General features: G+C 49.0%; 10 protein-coding genes across 10 annotated transcripts; 7 read left to right on the top strand and 3 right to left on the bottom strand.

Annotated features, from left to right (window-relative positions):
• Positions 1–2,401: 2,401 nt before the first annotated feature.
• N7500_007659 (ABC-F family ATP-binding cassette domain-containing protein) lies at positions 2,402–5,192 on the top strand (the record flags this gene model as incomplete). The annotated part of the gene is made up of 8 exons (XM_056678803.1): positions 2,402–2,428; positions 2,593–2,727; positions 2,790–2,982; positions 3,039–3,227; positions 3,275–3,467; positions 3,515–3,614; positions 3,665–4,759; positions 4,824–5,192. 8 exons carry the CDS (start codon positions 2,402–2,404, stop codon positions 5,190–5,192), a joined length of 2,301 nt encoding a protein of 766 aa, XP_056529175.1.
• Positions 5,193–5,402: 210 nt separating this feature from the next.
• Positions 5,403–7,536, top strand: N7500_007658 (molybdopterin cofactor biosynthetic protein; the record flags this gene model as incomplete). The annotated part of the gene is made up of 2 exons (XM_056678802.1): positions 5,403–6,666; positions 6,845–7,536. The coding sequence occupies 2 exons, from the start codon at positions 5,403–5,405 to the stop codon at positions 7,534–7,536; spliced, it is 1,956 nt and encodes a 651-aa protein (XP_056529174.1).
• A 505-nt stretch (positions 7,537–8,041) lies between these two features.
• N7500_007657 (uncharacterized protein) lies at positions 8,042–10,595 on the top strand (the record flags this gene model as incomplete). The annotated part of the gene is made up of 8 exons (XM_056678801.1): positions 8,042–8,060; positions 8,108–8,316; positions 8,369–9,210; positions 9,267–9,432; positions 9,499–9,667; positions 9,732–9,800; positions 9,959–9,974; positions 10,034–10,595. 8 exons carry the CDS (start codon positions 8,042–8,044, stop codon positions 10,593–10,595), a joined length of 2,052 nt encoding a protein of 683 aa, XP_056529173.1.
• Positions 10,596–10,838: 243 nt separating this feature from the next.
• N7500_007656 (mRNA-binding ribosome synthesis protein NOC2) lies at positions 10,839–13,139 on the bottom strand (the record flags this gene model as incomplete). Its single annotated transcript, XM_056678800.1, has 1 exon — positions 10,839–13,139. One exon carries the CDS (start codon positions 13,137–13,139, stop codon positions 10,839–10,841), a length of 2,301 nt encoding a protein of 766 aa, XP_056529172.1.
• A 230-nt stretch (positions 13,140–13,369) lies between these two features.
• N7500_007655 (ESCRT-I subunit protein VPS28) lies at positions 13,370–14,228 on the top strand (the record flags this gene model as incomplete). Its single annotated transcript, XM_056678799.1, has 3 exons — positions 13,370–13,459; positions 13,517–13,753; positions 13,821–14,228. 3 exons carry the CDS (start codon positions 13,370–13,372, stop codon positions 14,226–14,228), a joined length of 735 nt encoding a protein of 244 aa, XP_056529171.1.
• A 364-nt stretch (positions 14,229–14,592) lies between these two features.
• Positions 14,593–15,749, top strand: N7500_007654 (S-adenosylmethionine-dependent methyltransferase; the record flags this gene model as incomplete). Its single annotated transcript, XM_056678798.1, has 3 exons — positions 14,593–14,623; positions 14,690–14,947; positions 15,010–15,749. 3 exons carry the CDS (start codon positions 14,593–14,595, stop codon positions 15,747–15,749), a joined length of 1,029 nt encoding a protein of 342 aa, XP_056529170.1.
• A 635-nt stretch (positions 15,750–16,384) lies between these two features.
• N7500_007653 (uncharacterized protein) lies at positions 16,385–17,219 on the top strand (the record flags this gene model as incomplete). The annotated part of the gene is made up of 2 exons (XM_056678797.1): positions 16,385–16,582; positions 16,695–17,219. 2 exons carry the CDS (start codon positions 16,385–16,387, stop codon positions 17,217–17,219), a joined length of 723 nt encoding a protein of 240 aa, XP_056529169.1.
• Positions 17,220–17,380: 161 nt separating this feature from the next.
• On the bottom strand, positions 17,381–19,537 carry rok1 (RNA-dependent ATPase ROK1; the record flags this gene model as incomplete). The annotated part of the gene is made up of 1 exon (XM_056678796.1): positions 17,381–19,537. One exon carries the CDS (start codon positions 19,535–19,537, stop codon positions 17,381–17,383), a length of 2,157 nt encoding a protein of 718 aa, XP_056529168.1.
• Positions 19,538–19,989: 452 nt separating this feature from the next.
• N7500_007651 (F1F0 ATP synthase subunit g) lies at positions 19,990–20,794 on the bottom strand (the record flags this gene model as incomplete). Its single annotated transcript, XM_056678795.1, has 3 exons — positions 19,990–20,221; positions 20,275–20,359; positions 20,560–20,794. The coding sequence occupies 3 exons, from the start codon at positions 20,792–20,794 to the stop codon at positions 19,990–19,992; spliced, it is 552 nt and encodes a 183-aa protein (XP_056529167.1).
• A 1,667-nt stretch (positions 20,795–22,461) lies between these two features.
• On the top strand, positions 22,462–23,622 carry N7500_007650 (NAD(P)-dependent alcohol dehydrogenase; the record flags this gene model as incomplete). Its single annotated transcript, XM_056678794.1, has 1 exon — positions 22,462–23,622. One exon carries the CDS (start codon positions 22,462–22,464, stop codon positions 23,620–23,622), a length of 1,161 nt encoding a protein of 386 aa, XP_056529166.1.
• Between the last annotated feature and the right edge of the window lie 134 nt (positions 23,623–23,756).

Below are 23,756 nucleotides of genomic sequence, written 5' to 3'. Positions count from 1 at the left end.
TCCGATCCCATTGGCCGAATCAAACTTAGGGCTCGGAGTTACAGTACGGTATTGTCATTGTACCTTTTTTGTCCCCTTCATGACGCAGGTGGCTGTAGCCATCTGTCTTGTTTATCGACCCGCTTTGGGTTAAAATTGCATTCCAGGTTCACTTGAATGTTAGAACAGGTCCGTGAGAATATCTGTATTCAAGGACCTGGAAGTTCATCCTTCAGGGAAATAGCCTACATGTGTACCAACCTTGTTCAGGCGAAAAGTGACTATCGCCGCCGCTAGCGTCGGGGCTGAGCCAATTATTTCGAGTCCAGCACAATACATACATACTCCGTATCAGTGTGCTAACCAGTGTTATCAATTGAACTACGATGTAGAAAACATGCTCGATTGAGAGAATATTCCTAACAATATACTCCGTACATGCGACTGCATCCTCCATAATATTTACAACATACGTACGCTATACTTCGTACCCGTAGAAGCCGTACGGCTCGGTCAATTTCCGTTGGGAGTGATTCTCAATTAGGCTAGCTTATCCGATTTTGACTAAATCTCTGACCTTTTTCGCTGGAGTAAACAATCACAAGATATGCAAGAGTGGACGATGCTTCTGCGGCCTTAAATGTCTTATAGGCCTCTTATGTCTTCTCCGTGGTCTTAGGTATCTCTAAGATATTTGAGTTTCACTCCTTTTCGGTCTTATGTAGATGGCAGAAAAAGGCGGGAAAGGCATACTTTGACCAAGAGACTTTTCTATAACGTTTGACGGATTGTCTCCTAACGCTTACCTAGGTAGAAACATTAGGTATCGTGACTCGTGCCCCTTATTGTTCCCAAAATTTTGCCTCAACTCTTCAGCCCGTTTTTCTACTGTTTAGCCCCACGTAGACTGCATAGAGGCTTAGCTGATTCTGCGCCTCAATTGAAGCTGTAGGTTTTTCTTAAAAATAGACATAGGGACTCTCAAGGCACGGCATTTACCAGCATCGATGATGCCGATACATCAAGAATACCTTCCAACCTACTCTACCTTTTTGTAATTCTAGAATTGTGTGGATCCTTTATCAAACCTCTCGAACAAGTGGATCCAGGGCATCGGCTCGATCTCCATCCACGCTTACCAGCGAAATTTGCCATACGATTCTCGGGATATGGCTATTGAAAATGAGTCTCTACCATGATTTCCAAGTCTCACTCACGTATGCGATGCCTTAAATGTTTCTTAGGTAATGCAATTCCATAGGTCTTTGTCAAATACTAAGTAGCAATACTCGGTCCCTATACGGAGTAATCACCTACCCCCGAATTCCACTGGACCTGATAAGCAAAGTGTCCCACAAAAAAAAGTGCAGTATTTGATGAGTTATTTGTCTATTTAAATGCGTGTTTTTGATCATAATCATTATTGAATTGCTTCTTGATTTCATAGTACCATGGCTATACAGCAGATTTCTGTCAGTCTAGACTAAATCTTTCATCCAGTCTAGTTACTATTAAGACCCGCCATATCCTGATATCCGGACCCTTCACTGTGAACCCTGGCAACGGGTTCATTTTGTGGCTGTCTGACGACTTGTTCCAAACTCCTTTAAATTTGAAATTGATGTGGGCGTGTTCGAGGCTCTGTGGCCCTTTGGTGGGGATGCCGACCTTAAATTAAGGTACAGATCTAGATTGCACCTTATCGTAGACACCGGGTATAATTCTACTGTCGCAACTCCGGTACTCGACTGGAAATCTCGATCGGTCTGGACTTTGCTTGCTTGCTTTATGGACTCGATCTAGTCTTCCCCGAGCCTCTGGAATCTGAAGCAGGATGGGGCACACCCACGTGTCGCTTTGGACTTTTGAACTTCCATGTTACTGGCATTCGGGCTCGATGCGGTCGATAACATACCATGTCATTGTCAAGGCCAGTCCTTCGGGATCTAGGTACATTATGACGTTCTCGGTGATGTTTGAAGGACTAAGAGAATATCCATGATCTCGTTCGAACTGTGTATGTCAATGCTGTTGACGAAATGCATCATCATGCTACATCATTACGAATATTCTATCTAGAAAGAAAAATATTATGACTTGTTCATGGAAAGGCTTGCTCTTCTTTTTCTTTTTCTTCTTACTTATGGCACATCTTTTTTTTTTTTTAGATTGCGTGTGTAGAGATACATTGTCCCCTCGGTCAAAATATATATTTCAATATTCAACACAATAACGCACAGAAGCCAAGAAAAATGAGTCATGGTGTGACTAGGAGTGCTTGAAGACTTATATGATTAATTATCATTTACTAAACTCATAATGTACAAAGCACAGTCATACAAACGACCTGGCCAAATGGCCAAGGAATGTGAGTAATTGCCTCAGGCACTACACTATTCCTCTTTCGGACCCCGACCCCAGAATGATCGTCAAGCGACATCGAGTTCACGTTTGTTTGCTTCTCATTCGATGAATCCAGAAATGGGAGGCTAATGGGCTCATAGTGGCTTAACTTGATTTTCGCAAAAGAGCTTGGGTGCCGTGTTCTTGCTGGTCATCTCATATGAACCCGCCTGGTCTGACTTGGGCAACTATACTTCAGATATCTAACAGTTGGACCTTGGCGAAAATTACCCAAAGACCAAGGTTCCTGATCCCTTTACTGAGACTATGACATCCATCCCGACAATTCTTGCAACGTGCAAGCAGACACGGTTTCATCTGCTTGATGATAACCCTTCGCAGGAGGTATGGGTAATCGCAACAATGATCTAGATGACCACTGACATTAAAATTTGGTTTGTAAACAGATAGATGTGGACGGCCTTAATATTATGGTCACATCCTCTGCGCCTGACTCCACCGAAGATGCATCAAAATCAAAGACCAAGGGGAAATCAAAGGCCAAAGCTGCAGGGAGAGAGCTCATTTCAGACGGGCACCTACGACTCAAAGCAGGCATTCACTATGGATTGCTAGGTCGCAATGGAACCGGGAAGTCAAGTGAGACAAACCTACACCAGTACCATCTACAGAGCTCAGTATATTAACGTTACCAGCGCTCCTTCGGGCAATGGCAGAGAAACTCATCCCTGGTATCCCACATACGACTCGCATGGCGATTTTGCAGCAGACAGACGAACAGAATGACAACCCTTTCGGCGAAGAGCCCAATCAAGACAAAACAGTTTTGGAAGCCGTTCTCAGTGGTGATGAAACTAGGAATGAGGCTATTCGGCTGGCGGACAGTTAGTATGCCTATTCAATCGGAATTGTACTTGACTGACCTTACAAGTCTTATCGAAGAGTTTTGAGACTGAAGATCCAATACAACCCGTATTGGCGATTCGAAAGATCCGACGGCAGAAAGCAGAGAAACATCTCTTCCTGGCACACAAGAACGCAAGCCTGAAAAGCGGTGCTCGAGGTCTACAGGCGAGAAAAGACCTCAAAGCTGCCGAGGGGAAACTTGAGGCTACATCAGAGATGTCAGTTGCTTTCATTCACGCTAGCGACCATATCTGACTTCTTTCAGGTTAGCCCAGGACGTAGACACCATCGATGCGGAGACAGTCCAGTCGGATACCCAAGCCGCCGTAGAGACACTACAGACTTTACAGTCTCAACTTGAAGATGTAAGTCTTCGTACGGTAATCATTGACCTACTCCATTAACGTGGAACCAGATGAAACTTGCCGATATGGAGCAACAAGCTCGTCGTGTCCTCCTCGGTCTCGGCTTCAAAGAAGACGGATTTGAGAAGAAAGTCTCTACGCTCTCAGGTGGCTGGCGTATGCGATGTATGCTAGCCAGCGTTCTGGTCCAAGATCCCGACATCATGATCCTCGACGAGCCGACCAACTTCCTAGATCTTCTGGGAGTAGTGTGGCTGGAGAACTATCTGAAACAACTCCGCGAGACCTCGGAGACAACCATCGTTTTGGTCTCACACGACAGGGATTTTATCAATGCCGTCTGCGAGGAGATTGTCATCCTCCGAGATCAGAAACTGACGTATTTCCGAGGGAACTTGTCTGCGTACGAACAAGATTTTGAGGAACAAAAGCTCTACCTAGGGCGGATGAAGGAGGCCCAAGAGCGGCAGGTTGCACACATGGAAGCCAGTATTCGGGAAAATATGAAGATTGGCAAGAAGACCAATGATGAAAACAAGCTGAGACAAGCCAAGTCGCGGCAGAAGAAGGTTGATGATCGGATGGGTCTGCAAGTCAGCGCGAACGGGGGGCGTTTCAAGCTGAACCGTGATCTGGTCGGATGGCATCACCACAACCGAGCTGAGATCGATGTTCCGACGGACGAAAAGGGTGCGACTATGAGTTTGCCCGACGCGACGGAGTTGCGGTTCCCCGGGCCTTTGGTCTCGCTTGAGGGTATTGTTTTCCAGTACAAGAAAACCGATCGCGTTATCCTGGACGACGTGAACCTGGTCATTCATCTGGGGGATCGTGTTGGGATTATGGGTCTCAATGGTTCGGGGAAGACAACTCTGCTCCGTGTTCTGACGGGACAGGTATCTCCTTCCAAGGGCAAGGTGTCAACTCACTCCCGGTTGAAGATGGGCTACTATAGCCAGCACTCTGTCGAAGAGCTACAAGAGCGTGGCCGTGGCGAGCCCAGTTTAACCGCACTAGGTTTACTGACAATTGAGACCGAAGGAACCCTGAGCGAGGGCGCTATCAGAGGTCTACTTTCTTCAATGGGGTTAGCAGGTCGTATTGCATCTGATGTCCCAGTTGCCAAACTATCAGGTGGACAACTGGTATGTGACATGTGAAAGATGGACGTGGAATATTAAGCAACCTAACAGTATTGTCAAATTTTAGGTCCGCCTTGCATTAGCTCGAATTGTCTGGAGTGCACCACAGCTTCTCATTCTTGATGAAATCACCACACATTTGGATTTCCACACTGTCACTGCCTTGGCCACGGCTCTCTCCTCCTTCAATGGCGCTGTGCTACTAATCTCCCACGATCGTTTCCTTGTTCGATCTGTAATTGAGGGCAAGCGAGACACCGAACACAAACTTGATGAAGATTTTGAAGGATTGGAGGAGGAAGAAACCGAAGAAACACCCAGGCGTCGGTCGGTCTATGTGATTAAACAAGGCAAGATGAGCGAGCAGAAGAATGGAGTGGAGCAGTTCGAAAAGAGCCTGGTGAAGCGGGTACAGAAGTTATTATCTATAGATTGAATGTATGAAAGTCCCATGACCAATTCCCGTGATTCACGCCTGGGGACTCCGGGAGTGGACGAGGTTCGGAATTGCCCCGTCATGACTCAGCCACGGAGGCCGCCGATAAGAGATGTTCCCCTCATTCCTCCGCGGAGTACACGAAGTACTTGGGATATATTTGGTGTCTCACACAACATGCATCTTACTCCTTAGAAAAGAATCTCAATCATGGTTGGCTTGTGCAAATGGATATTGCCTTGCCCTAGGGTTACTCGTATACGCATTCGACCCTACAGCACTCGCGCAAGACCTATCGCCACCCACACCCCTGGATTGCCTCCGCATACCCCGACTGAACCCTCTAAACTGTCACTCAAGTCTGCGAAACCCTTCTCCGACTTCCTCACCGATACCTTCAATCGTCAACATGACTATCTCCGCATTAGCGTTACGGAGCGGTGCAATCTTCGGTGTCTGTACTGCATGCCCGAGGAAGGCATAGACCTCTCGCCCTCTGCGAAATTGCTCACCTCCCCGGAAATTCTATACCTCTCCTCACTATTTGTCTCACAAGGCGTGACCAAAATCCGATTGACGGGTGGGGAACCCACAGTCCGCAAAGACATCGTACCGTTGATGCAGGACATCGGCAAGCTGCGACCAAATGGGCTTCGGGAACTGTGTCTGACAACCAATGGGATCTCATTACATCGGAAATTGGACTCGATGGTGGAGGCTGGGCTGACGGGAGTCAATCTCAGCCTCGATACACTGGATCCATTCCAATTTCAAATCATGACAAGACGCAAGGGATTTGATGCTGTGATGAAGAGCATCGACCGCATTCTGGAAATGAATAAGGTCGGTGCGGGGATCAAGCTGAAGATCAATTGTGTTGTGATGAGAGGAATGAATGACCGAGAGATCCTCCCGTTCGTGGAACTGGGCCGAGAGAAATCGATTGAAGTGCGATTCATCGAGTATATGCCTTTCGGTGGGAACAAATGGAATCAGCAGAAAATGTTCTCGTATCAGGAGATGCTGGCTGTCATCCGAGAGAAGTATCCCACATTCGAAAAAGTGGCCGACCACAAGAATGACACGAGTAAGACATACCGTGTTCCTGGATTCGAAGGCCGCGTGGGATTTATTACGAGCATGACCCACAACTTCTGTGGTACTTGCAATCGTTTACGCATTACTAGCGACGGAAACCTCAAAGTCTGCCTATTTGGTAACTCCGAGGTCTCATTGCGGGATATCATTCGTAAGGAGAATGGTGGGAATCCAATTGATGTGGATGCAATGAACAACCTGCAACTGTTGGAAACAGTACAAAAGGCGGCGCGCCTGAGTGATGAAGGTGGCTTGGTGAATGAGCGAGAACGTGAAATTCTTGACATCATTGGCATGGCGGTGAAACGAAAGAAGGCGAAACACGCCGGCATGGCACAACTAAAGGATATGAAGAACCGCCCTATGATCTTGATTGGTGGGTAGCCATTTCCTTTTTCTTTTTCATGATTGAAAACGCTTTATGACTTGTAGATCATTTCAGATGAACATTTCTTGTTTGGGATTCTTACGAAATTGGCGATATCTTACTTGATACCATGTATACATGCAATTGATAAAGTTGGACATTGTTTATTGAATCATCAGGCTGATAGATGAACTAGATAATAAACCGAAGACGCTGTGGTCAGGGTCTCCCTCTTGGTCCATCATGCCGATACATATGTTTTCGGATCTCCCTGCAGCTTCCCAAAGTCGTCGGTATCACTCTGGGCGCTCTAAACCAGAGACCGAAGACTGTATTCTTCGCCCATCTCCCTCTCTACCCACCGCCTCAGACGCTGATCTCCCTCACCTCACACCATCCAAGACCGTGCACATGACCCAGATCACCGAAAAGCCTGAAACAAAACGCCTCGCCACAGCCGCCTGCACCGTTTCTTTCTCGAACCCAAGACCCTGGGAAATCCTCCATAAAGGACAAACCACGCATAAAGGTGACGTCTTCAGCGTTGCCCGGATTGCGGGTATCATGGCAGCAAAACGAACGCCCGATATTGTGCCCCTTTGTCATCCCGGCATTGGTATTACCGGGGTCGAGGTTAGTGTAGAACTGGTTGAACCTGCGCAAGACGGGGACCACGGTGCTATGCATATTGTGGCATCAGTTAGCTGCTTTGGTCGCACTGGAGTGGAAATGGAGGCTATGACAGCTACTATGGGCGCAGCTTTGACAGTTTATGATATGCTCAAGGCTGTGGATAAAGGGATGGTCATTGATTCTGTCAGATTGTTGGAGAAACAGGGTGGGAAGAGTGGACATTGGGTGCGGGATTCAAAGCTATAGAATTTGCAAGTATGTATAGAGTAGGATTAATGTTGTATACCGACGGATTCAAGAGTTCCTCCTCTTATGGCCCTAATAGGGTATCCTGGCTTATATGTGACCAGCCTTTTATAAATTCTCCGCAGCGCACCGTATTTTCATATTTTGTTTTCCCTTGATCTTTTTATATTATGATCAAGTACCTTTTTTTTTCTCTTGTATTTCTTCAGTTCTTCAGATATGTCTTAGCCTAAGAAATCTCTAGAGCCCACAATACTCGAATCGGCTTAGCTTTCAACTTTTGCATTTTTTTCCATTTTCTTTTCTTTTGTTATATATTGATGTAGACTTTTTTTTATATAAAGTTCTCCTATTTGAGCTGTTTCGAGACTTGTGTGGGTTTCTAAAAAAAACCCTGCAAAAAAAAAAGCATTGAACTTCATTTCATCATTACATCGACGCTTCCAGTAAGAATTTCACACTTTCTTTACCAACGCTGGGGAATGTTGTCGCCAAATTAATCAAAATGCATACACGGCTAATCTGTATGTACGTCTGGGCTTGCCAGTATCAATCACTAACTCTTATACAGTCCGTAAGTGGCGGAGGAAGATTGGGAACGCCATAATGGCAGTGCTCCCGCCTTTGAATTTCTTGACGCTGCATTATTTCTATTTCATTGCGACAAACATCGTCGCCAGTATCATTTTCTACTTAACATCCACGCCATGGCGCAGCGTTGCCTATGTGGACTCGATTTTCATGTGCGTCAGTGCTATGACCGGTGCTGGATTGAATACAGTATGGACATCCCATGTGTTAGCTATATACCGAAGGCTAACCCATTGATCAGGTGGATTTATCGACTTTGAATAGCTTTCAACAAGCGGTTTTGTTCACACTGCTCATTCTGGGCCATGCCATTCTCATCTCCCTCACTGTACTTCTAGTACGCAAGCGGGTGTTCGAGGCAAAATTCAAGGGTGTCTCCGATGAACGAGAAAGAGAGAGGTCAACTCGTAACCACTCGGAAGTTGAACTTCAGGCCAGAGAGCGAGAACCCGCTCATGAAAGCACCGGAACTGACCTCCCCGGCGAGAGCACCGAAGGACAGGGATGTAAATCGCGTTCAAAGACATCCGTCCAAGTCCAGGTTAGATCGGGAGAGCCATCATCCCGCGACGAACAGCCATGGGTGGACGATGACCAAATAACCATCGGTGGCACGCCCTGCCGTCACCATCACCACCGAGTCTTCCCTATGGCTGGCATCGGGGCGAGACCCGATCTCCATAACCATCCCCGCGACGCAGCGCCAAATCTTCCTTTGGTCGTAAAGGATTCGGTGTCGGGTTTCAAGGCAATTCTCCGCGGTACACAAAAGTACATGGCCTCCAAGGGTCTTGTGTCCCGCAACTCCCAGTTCCACGATCTCACTCCTGCTGAGCGCGACGAATTAGGTGGCGTGGAGTATAAGGCGGTTTCGTTTTTGTCGGTGATTGTGTTCCTTTATTTCATCTTGTTCCTCGTGTTCGGTATGATCGGAGTCGGTGTCTGGCTGGAAGTTAATGATCCTGCCGTGACACGCACAAACGGCCTTTCACCTTTCTGGACAGGTGCTTTCTTTGCTGTTTCTGCTTTCGTGAACAGTGGCATGTCGCTCCTAGACGCTAATATGACTGCTTTGCAGTTGAGGTGGGTGACCTACATCCCTCATGTTCCAATAGTCAATCTTGCTGACCACTCTCTAGGGCTTATCCACTTCTCACGATGGGACTGCTGATTCTCGCTGGAAATACCCTCTTCCCATGTTTCCTGCGATTTATTATCTGGATTATGAGGGTCATGCTTCCGGATCGGCCGAAGTGGCAGTCGTGGCGCATAACCCTTGACTTCATCCTGGAGCATCCTCGGAGGGTAAGCCATGTCGCATTATCATCACTCTGATGCCTTGCAGAATATAGACACTTATCATGAAGCCAGGTCTACACGAATCTCTTCCCTGCCCGCCATACATGGTATCTACTCGGCACGATCATCATTCTGAACGGTATTGACTGGGCGGCATTCGAGGTGCTCTCTATTGGAAACAAGGACATTGAGAGTCTTCCTACCGAGTACCGTGTGCTGGATGGACTATTCCAAGCCCTAGGTTTGTCAATTGATATCACCAACATCGTCACCCGAATCACGCTAACAAGATTCCTCGATCAAAGCGGTACGCGCTGGTGGTTTCTACGTTGTAACCATTGCCGATCTTCGCCAAGGTCTTTTGGTTCTCTATGGTAAGCGTTTTCAATGCCTCAATATCCCATCACCGGATTCAAAGACCAGCATGCTAACAGAACCGCTAGTACTTATGATGGTAAGACATATCAGTCTCACGCCCCCATACACTGAACCCCAAACTAATAACCCACCCAGTACGTCTCCGCGTACCCAGTAACGCTCACAATGCGGTAAGTGACCCATAACCGCAACCCATGCTAAAGCAATTCCAATCTAACAACCCACACAGCAACACAAACGTCTACGAAGAACGCTCACTGGGAATCTACGCGCACGACGAATCCCCTGACTCACCCGCAAACACAAGCCGCAGCAACGTAGTAATGGACCTAGTCAGGCATCACCTCGGCCGCCCAGGCCTGTCAGAGACTTCGCGCGGCTACTTCGTGCATCAGCAGCTCCGATCCCAGCTGAGCCATGACCTGTGGTGGATCGCGCTGGCCGTTTTCTTTATCGCCATCGCCGAATCAGACCACTATGAATCCCAGCCCGTGGCCTTTTCCACGTTCAATATCATCTTTGAAGTTGTCTCTGCGTACGGCTGTGTGGGTGTCAGTCTTGGCTTCCCTGGGAAGAATTACTCGTTCTGTGGCGCGTGGCATACCATTAGCAAGTTGATTCTTGCTGCCGTTGCTTTACGGGGTAGACATCGTGGTCTGCCAGTGGCTATTGATAAGGCTATTATGTTACCCAGTGAGTCTTTGGCTTGGGCGGAGGAGGAGGATGCTGCTTTGCGGAGAGATAGATCTAGGGCTTGGGCTCAGGATCATGGGCCTGTTGGGTCTGTTTAGATTTTGGTTTTCGATATACCCCCTTTTTCGCACTGTTTTGTTGCTTAGACTGTTTTATAGAGCGAGAATTTATGAAACCTATGATGATATGAAGTTTTTGAAGATAAATTTCTTTTGTAGGACTGAGTAGCTACTCATGGTGTATCCTGGGAAACAAAGTAGACAGATGCAATAACCGTGCGAAGTAGATGGACACGGACGTGGACAAGGAGATATACAAATTAAAAAAAAAAACTAGACGATCTACTCGTCCTCCATCTCCATCTCATCTTCATCTTCACTCTCGATCTCATCTTCCTCCTCGCTCTCCAATTCCTCCTCCTCCTCATCCTCGCTGCCATCATCACTGCCATCAACACCACCCATAGTCTCATCCTCTCCACCGTTCTTCTTCGCCTCCTCTCTCCGCTTCTCCTCCTCGATGCGACCTTCTTCGAGGACAGCAGCACGCTCCTCACGAAGCTTGCGCTGTGTCTTGACAAACGCACCAATGGGAGTAGACTCCCAGTCAACATCCTTAAGGAAAGATTCGACGTTAGAGCGGTTGCGGGGAGCATAAGAGACATTCAGACGGCGCTCCTCGATCCAGCGGGCATTGGCCTCAACCTTCTGCACCAGCAGCATGATCATCTGGTTGATCTTAGCGTTCTTGTTTCCACCGTTGCGGGCAGAGACCTGCTTCAGCCAGCGCTTGAGGGAGACAACAACAGGCACAGACAGTTCCGGGAATGCAATGTGCTTGGACCACAGGACGAAGAACTCAGAGAGGAGCTCGGCGACCTGCTCGCCAATGCCATCCTGGTAAGTGCGCGAGCGCAGGTAGGATTTAGGTGCGCGGATCGCTGTGTTGAAGTCCAGGGGCTTGAGCGTGCTGGATTTGGGGTGCTTGCGCATCTCCGCTGAGGTGAGGACCTCGAGAAGTGAAGCTGCAAGCGGGATATAGGTGCCCGTGGCGCGGGAGATGCGGAGCAAGGAGCGAGTCAATTGGAAGCGCAGAGGGAAGTACGTGGCGGTTGGGATGAGGCGCATGGCGCCCAGGGTGATTTGCACGACAGGGTAGATAAGGGGACGCAGAGCAGACTGCTTGCCGAGTTGAGCCTCGACAAGGCCATCGCAGTGCTGTGAAAGCACTCGGGACCAGAAGTCCAGCGAGTGCACATATTGCCAGTTGTAGATGGTCTTGTAAGACTCCTTGGAAGTGTTGGTGATGCTCTTGCGCAGGTGCATAGCGAGCTGGCGAATGAAGGAGAATCCTGCTGTGTATGAGACATTCTGGTCAATACCCCAGATTTCGGCTGCGGAGTTCTTCATCAAGTTCACGCCTGCTAGCGTGTGCACCGTTGTGTTGCGACTACCCTTGACAACGCCTTCATAGGTGGCCTTGAGCACACTCTCCTTGATACCTGCATCTCCCAGGACCATAAGGCGGCGCAGAATCAAGAAACCGGTGATACGGGTGGCGTCGGCGGTGGACACATCAGCCCAGATTCCGACGACAATCTTAACGAGTGTCTTCAGCACCTTGCGGAACTGAAGAAGGTAAGGGAGCATGGGCTCAATTGAAGCGAGGGTCAACTTGAGTGTCGATGCATCGGACAAGTTAAGCAGAAGCTGGTGAACTGAAGCAGTGTGCGATTTGATCAGAGGCGTGAGGGTCTTGAACTTCTTGGTCTCCAATGATACTCTGATCTTGCCAGAGGCACTCTCCTTGACAGGAAGGTGATGGGCCAGGACCTTGGGGACAGTGTTGAGGGCGGTGATAAGAACCTGGTGGTAAACGTTCTTGTCGGAGATGGTATATTTTTGCTCAGGAGCCTCGGGGTCGTTGACATAGGCAGCCGCACGGAAAGCAAGCACAGCCTGGCGCATGGCTCGGATCGAGTTTTGTTCCTCCATCAACACCTGCCACTTCTTGACCATTGCAATAGTGAGAGTCTCGTCCTCGGGCTCATCTTCTTCCTTCTTCGACTTTCTCTTCTTCTTCTTGGCCGGTTCCTCGTCTTCGGGTTCTTCGCTTTCGCTCAAAGCGTCAACCTCTGAAAGATCGCCTTGCTCGCCGAAATCGAGCAGTTCAGAGTCGTTTTCCTTCAGGTATTTGTAGAACTCAGGGTCCTTCTCCTTCAATGACTCCAGCTGATCCTTGTGCTCGTCGTAAGCATCAACACTGTCTGCATCATCATTGTCACCCTCGCCATCAGAAGCCTCAGCGTCTGCCTGTGCCTTCTCTTCTGAGCGCTTGCGCTTGCCAATCTTGGGGGTGGTATCCTTCTTGCTGGCCTTCTTTCCCTTCTCTTCGGGAATATCGAAACCACCAGCGAAGAAGTCGTCGACGTTCATTTCGGAGAAGGCATTTTCCTTCTTCTTTTCCTCGGGATTAGCCTCTTCGGCGGCTGCGGCTTCGGCGCGACGAGCAGCGGCTTTTTCCTTGCGCTTGTCATTCAATTGGTGTCTTTGCTTGATCTTGGCGTGCGCTTTGCGTCGCTCAAGAACATCCGGGAGGCGGTTCTGCACGAACTTCTTGGTCGATTTCTTGCCTCCAACCATTTTGAAAGAGTGATGCAGAAAAGAATCTGCAAGTTGTAGCTTGGTCGGGAAATGGCTGGTCAAAAAAAAAATTGGGGAGAAAATCAGCGGGTCCGCCTTTCAGACCGCCTTTGGCATCGGGCGATAACGTCCAGACAATCTACACAACAGACAACATTGAACTCTCAAACTTACGATTGGCAACTAACGATTGATCATTATTGTACATAGCAAGAATTTGCCAAAAAAAAATGTACTCCCAGCGCCCATTGTCTTATGCGCCAACGCCCTACAGCTACACACCCGATCCCGCCCGGTCAGCCACAATCAACCTTGATGAAGTATGGATCCTGGTCTCCGCATTGATAGCCCATGTCGACTAATGTAACTTATATTAGGAAGTCAAACTAGCATCAAGCTCAGCTGAACGCGATTTATACGAATCACTAGCTGAAATCTACAGCATCATTGTCACCCTCGATGGACTCGAAAAAGCATATATCAAGGACGTGGTCACCGAGGCAGAATATACCGAGACATGCACACGACTATTGAAGCAATATAAGTCCAGTCTTGGAGATGAGACAGTGTCGCGGGAATTCGTGGACCTGGAAACCTTCAAGCGGACGTGGGGGGTGAGTGTCTCTCTCGATCTTACCCCGCAAACTCGAAGGCATAGCTGACGCTAGGTGCAAAATGTAGCTGGAATGCCCACGGGCTACAGAGCGATTACGCATTGGTCTTCCGGCCACAGTTGAGCAAGCTTCTCACGGCGGACCAACCTCTAGTATGGGCGCAGCGACAGCGGGAGCGGCTGGTGGTGCCTCAGGTAGTCTTATCCTGGCAGCAACCGAGAACTTCATCACATTCCTCGATGCTTTGAAACTCAACATGGTATCCAAGGATGCACTACATCCACTATTATCGGAGGTGATCCAGTCTGTGAACAAGGTCACAGATACCGATTTTGAAGACCGCGGCAAGATCATCCAGTGGTTAATCGCATTAAATCAAATGCGAGCTACTGAGGAATTAAGTGAGGATCAAGCTCGTGAACTTGCATTTGATATTGAGCAGGCTTATCAGGGCTTCAAGGCAACCTTGAACTGATTCGGGGGATACTTTTCTGGTGCACCGGCAAGGCGTTCATACGGACAGTAGAGATACCATTATGTTTCCACGTATTGACATGATTTTCAGTGACTCCTAGCTTAATATACCCACTCTGGCTTCCTTTTGATCGATTTGCCCTTGTACAAGCATAGCGATTAGGGCATCGATAGCCAGTTGGTGTTATCATGGTGCCTGGAAATTCAGGCTACAATAAATCCGCGGAACGGCAGCGCCAGCCTTTCCTCTTTGGGAATATTTTCTTTTTTCTCCGCCACATTTCGTCCGATTCCCCTAGCGTGAGGCCAATCTGTTGCCTCGCATTCTTGTTCAGTAACACATAGGGGAACATACAGCTATCGCCATGATCAGTGCTACAGATGAGCCTCTCCATGGTTAGTTCACAAACTACTCCTTTGATCTACTCGGTCCACAAAAGATAATGGAACTGATAAGCGCAGTGCTTGATCTCCCGCAACTCTACCAGAAGCCTTCGGGAACCGATCTCGTGAAAGCTTTGGCTCTTTTGAGCTTGCAGCCACGCAAATTTGGCACTACGGCCGATGTCGTCAAAGGCCCCGCAGTCCAGCCTACAGGAGTGACTAGGTATCTCACCTCGATCATTGCCAGTCCACTGGCATGGCTAGACACCGATGAACTCCGGGAGGCAATCTGGGACACGGCTGCTTCACGACTAAGTGAACGGTCTGGTCGAACAGGTAAGAAAGCCAATATCTATCGAGCTGTGTTGTCTCGCTGACCGTGACTCATTTGCCACCAGCTATGCCGGCGATGTCTCGAACCTTCAACGTGCCCACCTCCTCCGGCGAAGAATACACACTAACTCTCCACGAACCATCAATCACGGCGGACAACCTGGGTATGAAGACTTGGGTATCTTCCTACCTCCTCTCACGCCGGCTTCACAACCTTGGAGCGCCACCAGCACTTGTTCCCTCGGCCTCGGCTACAACGTTCAGCCCCCAAAGACCTCTGCGTGCACTTGAGCTTGGTGCCGGAACAGGCTTGGTCGGGCTTTCCTTTGCAGCTCTGCAAGGTAAGTCTGCCACCGTCCACCTCACCGACTTGCCCGAGATCGTCCCAAACCTCGCCCACAACGCTGCGTTGAACGTAGAACTCCTCGGCAGAACTGAGGCGACTGTAACTACCGGTTTGCTTGACTGGTCAGTCACACCGTCACCCCTTCCCACTGCGGAAGAGCAGTTTGATGTGATTCTCGCTGCGGATCCATTGTACTCGCCCAATCATCCCAAATGGTTGGTGGATACCATCAAGCCTTGGCTTAGCCGCGGACTAGGTGCGCGAGTCGTGGTGGAGATGCCGCTACGAGATGCATATCTGCCGCAGGTGAACGAGTTTCGGCAGCGGATGGGCGAGTTGGGTCTGGCTGTGGTTGAGGAAGGTGAGGAGGTCGGTTACGATGACTGGGAAAGCGCGGATGGAGGTGCGCTAGCGGTCAAATGTTGGTGGTCGATTTGGGGATGGAGTGAAAAGGTATAATGGCACACTGCCAGGTCATATTTGGAATGGTGGCCAAACGAAATGACGAATAATAAACGATACACGATAGATTAGAATAGGGATTCCTGGACGTTGGTTATTGAGCAATACAAGCATCATGCATCTAGAGAGGGTTAGTAGAAATCCGGATCTTGAAAACAAATTCCTCTTGTTTTAGAGATCAACTTGAGGAAGATTAGACAGAAAAGGGCAGGTCCATCACGTGGCGATGACGTCGGCACCATTTCGATGAAATGGGATTTTCTATCATCTTCTGTATTTCTAAGGGTTCATGAAATTTTTACAAGAAGAATGTTTTATACAGGACACAGATATTATTCACATTCGTTTGGTTAGTTAATAGCCATATTATTTAAATATCAAGCAAATCGTGCTAATATGCGACAACAGACCTGAGTCCTGACCAAAACGCCACATGAACGTCAGCTGCAAATTTCCAAAATATAATATATCGGAACGCGATTCATAGCAGACTCAATTCAAAGATCTAAGTCGCGATATATTCGAGTATTTTACCGCCTACATACCGACTGTGATCTGTTCCTTGCCCTTGACCTCTCGAACCGGAATATCGCATACCCAATATTGCCTCTACTCCAATAAACACCTGCACAATGATCGGACTTCTAGCCCTCACCTCTATTCCAACAGTGACGGGTATAGCTCTCGCTTCCAGCGAACAGCGCAAGGCAAATCAGCGCAGAGAAGACGCCCGTCGCATGGTAAAGTTCAACATTATCGCCGAATGCGATGGAGACACAGACGATGACCGTGAGTTGAACGGGATGGTTGTCGTCGTGAGAGACGAGAAGGTAAGGAGACCCAAGAAAAGCCAGATCAAGGATCTAGAGACGTCGCAACTCCTTTCAACATCGTACTCGGAGCCCAAATCGCAGAGCTAGACTAACACCCTTACCCTCGCAGGTCTACATCGCCGATCCAGATCCCGCCAAACGAGACCCTCCAGCATTCACATCCCTGGCCTTTTATATCGAGTACCCAGAGCCGGAGGAGTTGAAATATCTCAAGCGCGAACGTGGCTTGGGTCTCCCAACTTACGTCCAGGACAATCCGCCCCTTCTCAACTGGATCTATGCAGATGTCGAAACGCATGAGTTGCGGTACGGGAATCGGTCACAGAGTGTGGAGCAACTGGTTGAGCCGTGGGACTGGTGTAAGAATGAGAGGATCATTGCGCTCGAAGGAAAGCAAAATAGGTTCATTGCGGTTGAGGAGGAGGAGGGTGAGTGGGCGCTTTATTATGATCGTGATGGCGATGAGCTAGCGCGCGTTCTCGAGGAGCAAGATCTGCTGGATTGTCCTTTTGTGCCTGTCACGCTGGTTAGGAAGGTGGTTGAGGAAAAACCTCCGCCACCTCCTACTGCTCAGCCTGCACGACCTCAGATTGCAGCTCCTCAAGGTCAAGGGGATGGTCAGAGCCAGAAGTAGATGGTTTGGAGAGCGGGATGAAATATCATGATTGAGACGAAAGGCTTTTATGTGCATATACTTCATGAGATGACTTAGTGCGTTTATGATATGATCGTGATTATAAGAATACCGCGGTAGCAACCTTGGAATAGTGTATTGTACAAAAGAAGCCCGAGCATTTAATCATCCAATCCACCCCAGCTACCAGTGTCGCTGACATTGCCACTAGCGGCTGCTGCGGCCTTCCTGTTGCGACTGGCCTCGATAGCGCCCCTCTTCTTATTCTCCAGACGGCGTTCAAAGCCACTCTTGGTACTGATTCTCATACCACGAGTGCCCTTTCCATCCTCCTCCTTATCGGTCAATCTTGGGGCCTGACGTGCCTTGACACCATGCCTCTTCAAATCCTTCTTGCTGTTCTTGCTCAAGTTCGGCAGAGCATCGAGTAACCATTTCTGGATCGATTTGTCGCCTTCTTCACCGCCGCGCAGCTTCTCACTGACGTCGATGATGTTGGCAATGCTCTTTACATAAGGAATGTCTTCCTTGGTGTAGTAGGTAACCGCGATACCGCCCTCGCGACCAGCACGGCCAGTTCGCCCCACGCGGTGGACGTAGACGGCGGCTGAGTTGGGGATATCGTAGTTGACCACGCCGTTGATACCGCGGAAGTCGACGCCGCGGGCTAGCAAATCCGTTGTAACCAAAATCCAGATCTCGCCTTTGCGGAAGTCGCGCATGATGTCAGACCGTTGGCCATCTGAGAGATCGGAGTGAAGAACCGCAATACGTGAGGACCCACCTGCTTCGGCGGGGATATCATATTTGAGTTCAGAATGCAGAGCCACCGCACGAGGGATGGTCTGTGTGAAAATTAGGAAGGGAGGGCGAAGGCGGATATCTGATGGCGAGGCTGCAGCCGGGCGAAGAAGTTGACGAAGTCCCATCAGTTTACCCTGTTCTGTTGCTGCGTAGACAAGTTTGTGATCGATGTTGGGGATCGCAGAGTCTTTCAATCCTACAACCAGACGAAGTAGTGGATGTGTCTCGCTTGGCTTTTGTCCGAGATCTTCCAATCGCTCCCTGATAGTCGACTTGGTGAGATCCTCAATATTGGATCCCATCGTGGCTGACCAAAGGCCGACACGCAAGTCGGGGTGTGAGCATGATTTCCAGATATCGAGTGTCTGCTCCCGGAACAACGGGTCCAGGAGGACATCGGCTTCGTCCATGACCAAACTCCGCACTAGAGGTAATGTTGCCATGGTGGTAGTCCGATTCGCGGATAAAGCATTGACCAGCATCAGAGGCGTAGTGACGAGAATATCACTCTTGGTGACCGGAACGTTAGCTCGCTCCTTGGCTGGCTTGGTTTCGGCGTCTTCATCTTCCGACCCCGATGATTCTTCGTTGTTCTCGTCCAGAACATTGGCATCCCCATGATCTCCAACACGCATACCCTTTCTCATCAGCGTGATCTTCACACCAGTTCCAGCAACTAGCTTGCGGCCCTCGTTGACGATCTGGCTTGCAAGCTCCCTGGTGGGCGCCACAACCAGAGATAAGATACCATGCTCGTCGGGGGTTGAGTGGTGGTGCCGAACAATTTTGTTGATCACGGGGATCAAGAATGACAATGTCTTACCACTGCCGGTGGGAGCAACAACCAGAAGATCTGGCTCGGAAGACTGTCCAAGAAGCAACGGAAGAGTTCCAAGCTGAACCTCTGTAGGTACAGTAAATCCTTGGTCTGCAACGTTCTCTGCGAGCCGTGAAGAGATTTTGTATTTGGACCGAAGCTCCTTGAAGTTAAGTAGGGGCTCCGGGAACAGTCGTCTTGCACGCTTCTGCTCCTTCTTACTGAGAGTCGGTGCCTCTTCTTTCTTTGACTTCTTCTTTTTCTTCTTGGAATCTGTGGTAGATGTAGGCTGGACTTGAATCTTTTCTAAGTCGCGCATATCGGTAACCTTGATCTTATGCGAGTTCAGAATAGTGCGACGCTCCACTTCATCCATGGATTCGTCGTCATCGGATGCGGCATCCTGAGCAGGCACTTTCTCATCGTCCTCGGTCAAAGCAACGGTTTCCGTCACACTTACTGCAGGGCGCTTGTTTGAGCTGAAAAAGTCAAGATCAGGGATATCTTCCTCGTCCTGTTGAACGGCAGCGCCTCTCTTTCTTTTTTTGCCATTCTTGGCAGACTCGAGCTTGTCGGTCTCCGCGGTCCGAAAGAGCTGCGGGTTGACTGCTTTCCCGGTGGACGGGAGACGAGAGTCTGAAGCCGCCGAAGCGGGCTTTAATTTTATTGACCGAGTCAATAATTTGAACGCATCCATTTCTTTTGTGGTTGAGTCGAAAATGTCGTTGATATTGTGAAGAGAAAAAAAAAGTGGTCCGCCGACTTTCCTCCCGGGCCAATCAGCGCTGTGCATATATCACCGCCGAGGCCGCGGACAAAATAACGAGAGCAGGATAATTTGGAATGAAACTGCCTGGATGTGAATAGACATAGCAGAGTAGGACGATTATTCGTACCTGAGGGATCGAGATCATAGCTACAGAGGCTTGGGGAATAAGAATAAGGCAGAGTCGAGCTGAATCGGCCCTTTGATTACAATTGAGCATACGGAATAGATTAGTTCGTACTTTCATGGCACAGACAGGAAAACAATTGCAGTAACAAGGTCTATCTCAGACAACAGTTTAAATTCCATCGTCTATCATACACAGCACAAGAAGATTAACATAGGAAAAAAGGAAAGGACGATTCTCTTCTATCCATATCCATTTAGTGCGCGTGCGCAGGCTCGCCACGGTAACCAACAATGTTCATCCGACCGATCATCTCGCCAACAGTGAAGAAGCCAATGACCTCAGCAGCAGTGACACCGGCGAGGGCCAACTGCTTGGGGCTGGCGTTGCGGATAGAGGCGAGGATAGCCGATGGGGAGGGCAGGGTCTTAAGGGCGGCAGGGTTGGTAATGAAGGGCTGGAAGTAGGACTGGAAGGTGGCCAGGTTGCTAGGAGGAATTGTTAGAATGAGAAGTGAAGTGTAGTGCGGAGTTTAACTTACGGGGGAGCCATGTTCTGGCCACGGAACACTAGTCTGCCGAGCTCAATTCCGACCTTGGAGTAGTAGAGGGTAGGAGGGATAATCGCTAAATTGATTGATGGTTAGCTATGCACCTTGTGCAGATGTAATCCGCCGATTGAAGTCAACAAGGAGGTTGGGATTGGGTGCCACGACTCCAACCGGATCAATCGGTCAATCGTTGGCTTTCTCTGTATCTGAGTATCCAATGTCCAACGCTCCGTTATAGTCATCCAAGCGGGGGAAAGAATCAAGAGTGTCCCTTACAATCGACGAAAGAGATGACCTTGCCGGCGGGTCCACCGATCTTGCGCAGGGCGCCAGCGGCGTTGGAGATGGCAGGACCAGCGGAGGCAGAGACCTTAGACAGACCCTCAGAGGCCTTGGAGGCAGCTGAGGAAGCAGCCTCACCAGCCTCGGAGGTGGACGAGGCGTGTCTGACGACGGTCCTCCGGGTGAGGAACTGCGATTGCCGCAGGACGGCACGGGTGGCGGCGGGCATTTTGAATACTGCGGAGGGAATGAGTGGAAAAGAAGAATTAAGCAAAAGACACCCGAAGCAGTCGCTAATAGGAGGGCAGTATGATCTAATGATCTGGAGTCTCGCGCAACGGCAGAACCAGATGAAGATTTGACGCTCGGGAACTTCAGGAATTGCGGGTCACGTGAGCCCGCCTCACAACCCAAGTCAATGTTGTACTTTTCTGAACTATATATTTGAGGGGAATTTATGGGACTTATGGACTTATTATTTACAGAGTAAAACTCGTCTTGCTTGGTGGTGTGAATCCGAATGTGGATAGAAGCTTAGCACTCTGCTATGGCATTGTACCTGCATCCGGCCCGGTTAGTCGAACCACAAGCTGGAACTAGATCCCGGAGAGTTGAAATGAGATGGGAGTTTGTCCCCAAGGTGGACTATTAAACATAATAATGGCTTCTTTGTATTTGAACGGGCGGAAAATGGTCTGCAAAATTTGGCTCAAAAAGTCCATATGGGAGCCATCGTGCCAAAATATATATTGCTACACAGCAAAGTTATTTCTTCCCTTGTCTCAAACAAATTGGTAGAAAAAATATAATATCAGCTGTGATCCAGGCGATGCATTATCAAAATAACAGATAATTGATGTATCGAGAAATAAGGAGAGATTACGTTCGATTCTACTATAAAGAAAGCGGCTGGCCATGTATAGGCTAGAGAGAACGGGGCTATTCCTAACTGAGTAGATACATATGTTGTATATAGAAAGCAGCTAATTTCACGTTCTGGATGATATTCAGCATAACAGTTTCTGATTAGATACCTACTCTGTTATATATCTACCATTGCCTTATAGTTGTACCAAGCAACAGCAGCAGCCAGTCGAATCGAGAATAGTACAGGATAAACCTGGATATGGCTACATGATCACCTTGTCCCACATTCAAGGTCAGAACACTATATCTATATGTATGTAAGTAGTTGGACAACTGTCACACATCTCCTTCGCCTACTGAAATATCGGATAGAAACTGGCTGGACCTTGGTAGACTTGTCAAAAACAGCCCCCAGAGATGTCCACGATGAGAAAGATGTATCTGCCATATAGATCTCAACGTAGTCAACATAGGTATACTCCGGAGTACTCTGTAGAGAGATATATAATCCATGCAGAGTGCTCCAAGGACCATGTGAAAAGTAGTTGATGCCTGAGGCTAGACTATTTGCACTGTTTGTTTCGGAAAAAGGAATTTGCTCCACTGGAAATTCATTGACCTCCGCCGGAGAATTCCCTCTCTTGATCCTATTCCATGCTATACCACATTTACACCCGGAACCTCTTTACATTGCTTCAATATGAATCGAATCCAAATAACCCAAGGGATCTGTGGAAGTTATCCAAGTGATAACGGGGTCAAGCACAATATTAACCGATAGCCGATCAGTATTCGGCCCGAGACTGAGAGCGGGCCAGGATTTCCTCATTCAGACGGAGCGAGTAGTTTTCTCCCGGTTAAATCGAATGTCCCTTGACTCCACTTTTTCATTACTCCATATCGGCGTGGGGTTGAACAGTATGAGATCACCAGACACAGAATTCTCGGATTCGAGTATTAAAGTGGCTGCTCCCTCGCATTCATGCCTCTATTCTCTATTCTCTTCCTCTCCCCTCTCTTTACTACACAATGACTTCCGCAACAACCGTCACTAAGGCCAACATCGGTGTTTACACCAACCCGAAACATGACCTTTGGATCGCCGAGTCTACCCCCACAGCAGAGGACATCAATGCTGGCAAGGGCTTGAAGGCTGGCGAGGTCACAATTGAGGTGCGCAGTACTGGTATTTGCGGATCCGATGTGCACTTCTGGCACGCTGGCTGCATCGGGCCGATGATCGTCACAGGCGACCATGTCCTCGGTCACGAATCGGCCGGCCAGATTATCGCTGTCGCCCCCGATGTCACCCACCTCAAGGTCGGCGACCGTATTGCCGTTGAGCCCAACGTTATTTGCAATGCCTGCGAACCCTGTCTGACTGGTCGCTACAACGGCTGCGAGAACGTCGCTTTCCTCTCCACTCCGCCTGTCGACGGCCTGCTCCGTCGGTACGTCAACCACCCCGCCGTCTGGTGCCACAAGATCGGTGATATGAGCTATGAGGACGGTGCCATGTTGGAGCCCCTCAGTGTAACCTTGGCGGCTATCGAGCGCAGCGGTCTTCGTCTTGGTGACCCACTACTTATTACCGGCGCCGGTCCTATCGGTCTGATCAGTTTGCTCAGTGCACGTGCTGCTGGTGCCTGCCCTATTGTCATCACTGATATTGATGAGGGCCGCTTGGCCTTTGCCAAGTCTCTAGTTCCTGAAGTGCGCACCTATAAGGTCGAGATTGGCAAGTCCGCCGAAGAGTGTGCCGATGGTATTATTAATGCCATGAATGACGGTAAGGGTTCTGGCCCTGACGCACTGCGCCCCAAGCTGGCCCTGGAGTGCACCGGTGTCGAGAGCAGTGTCAACTCCGCCATCTGGAGTGTGAAGTTCGGTGGCAAAGTGTTTGTCATCGGCGTGGGCAAGAACGAGATGACCATTCCCTTCATGCGTCTCAGCACCCAGGAGATCGACCTGCAGTACCAGTACCGCTATTGTAACACCTGGCCGCGGGCCATTCGCTTGGTTCAGAATGGTGTGATCGACCTACGCAAGTTGGTTACTCACCGTTACTCACTTGAAGATGCTCTCAAGGCCTTTGAGACCGCCTCCAACCCTAAGACCGGGGCCATCAAGGTGCAGATTATGAGCTCGGAGGATGATGTCAAGGCCGCCACTGCTGGTCAGAAGTTTTGAGCGAGAGTGAAAAAGATAAACGGTATTTGAGAACAACAGCGGGTTTCTGGTTGGGGTTAAGAGCGGCTGTTGGCATTGACGATTTTCTTATGTTTTTTTATATATATATTCATGAATGATATCTAGAGAATGCC

Source organism: Penicillium coprophilum (assembly GCF_028826855.1).
Source record: "Penicillium coprophilum strain IBT 35676 chromosome Unknown utg000005l_segment0_segment0, whole genome shotgun sequence".
Lineage (NCBI taxonomy): Eukaryota > Fungi > Ascomycota > Eurotiomycetes > Eurotiales > Aspergillaceae > Penicillium > Penicillium coprophilum.
The sequence above is the reverse complement of the archived record's forward strand: the minus strand, read 5'-3'. Positions and strand labels throughout refer to the sequence as shown.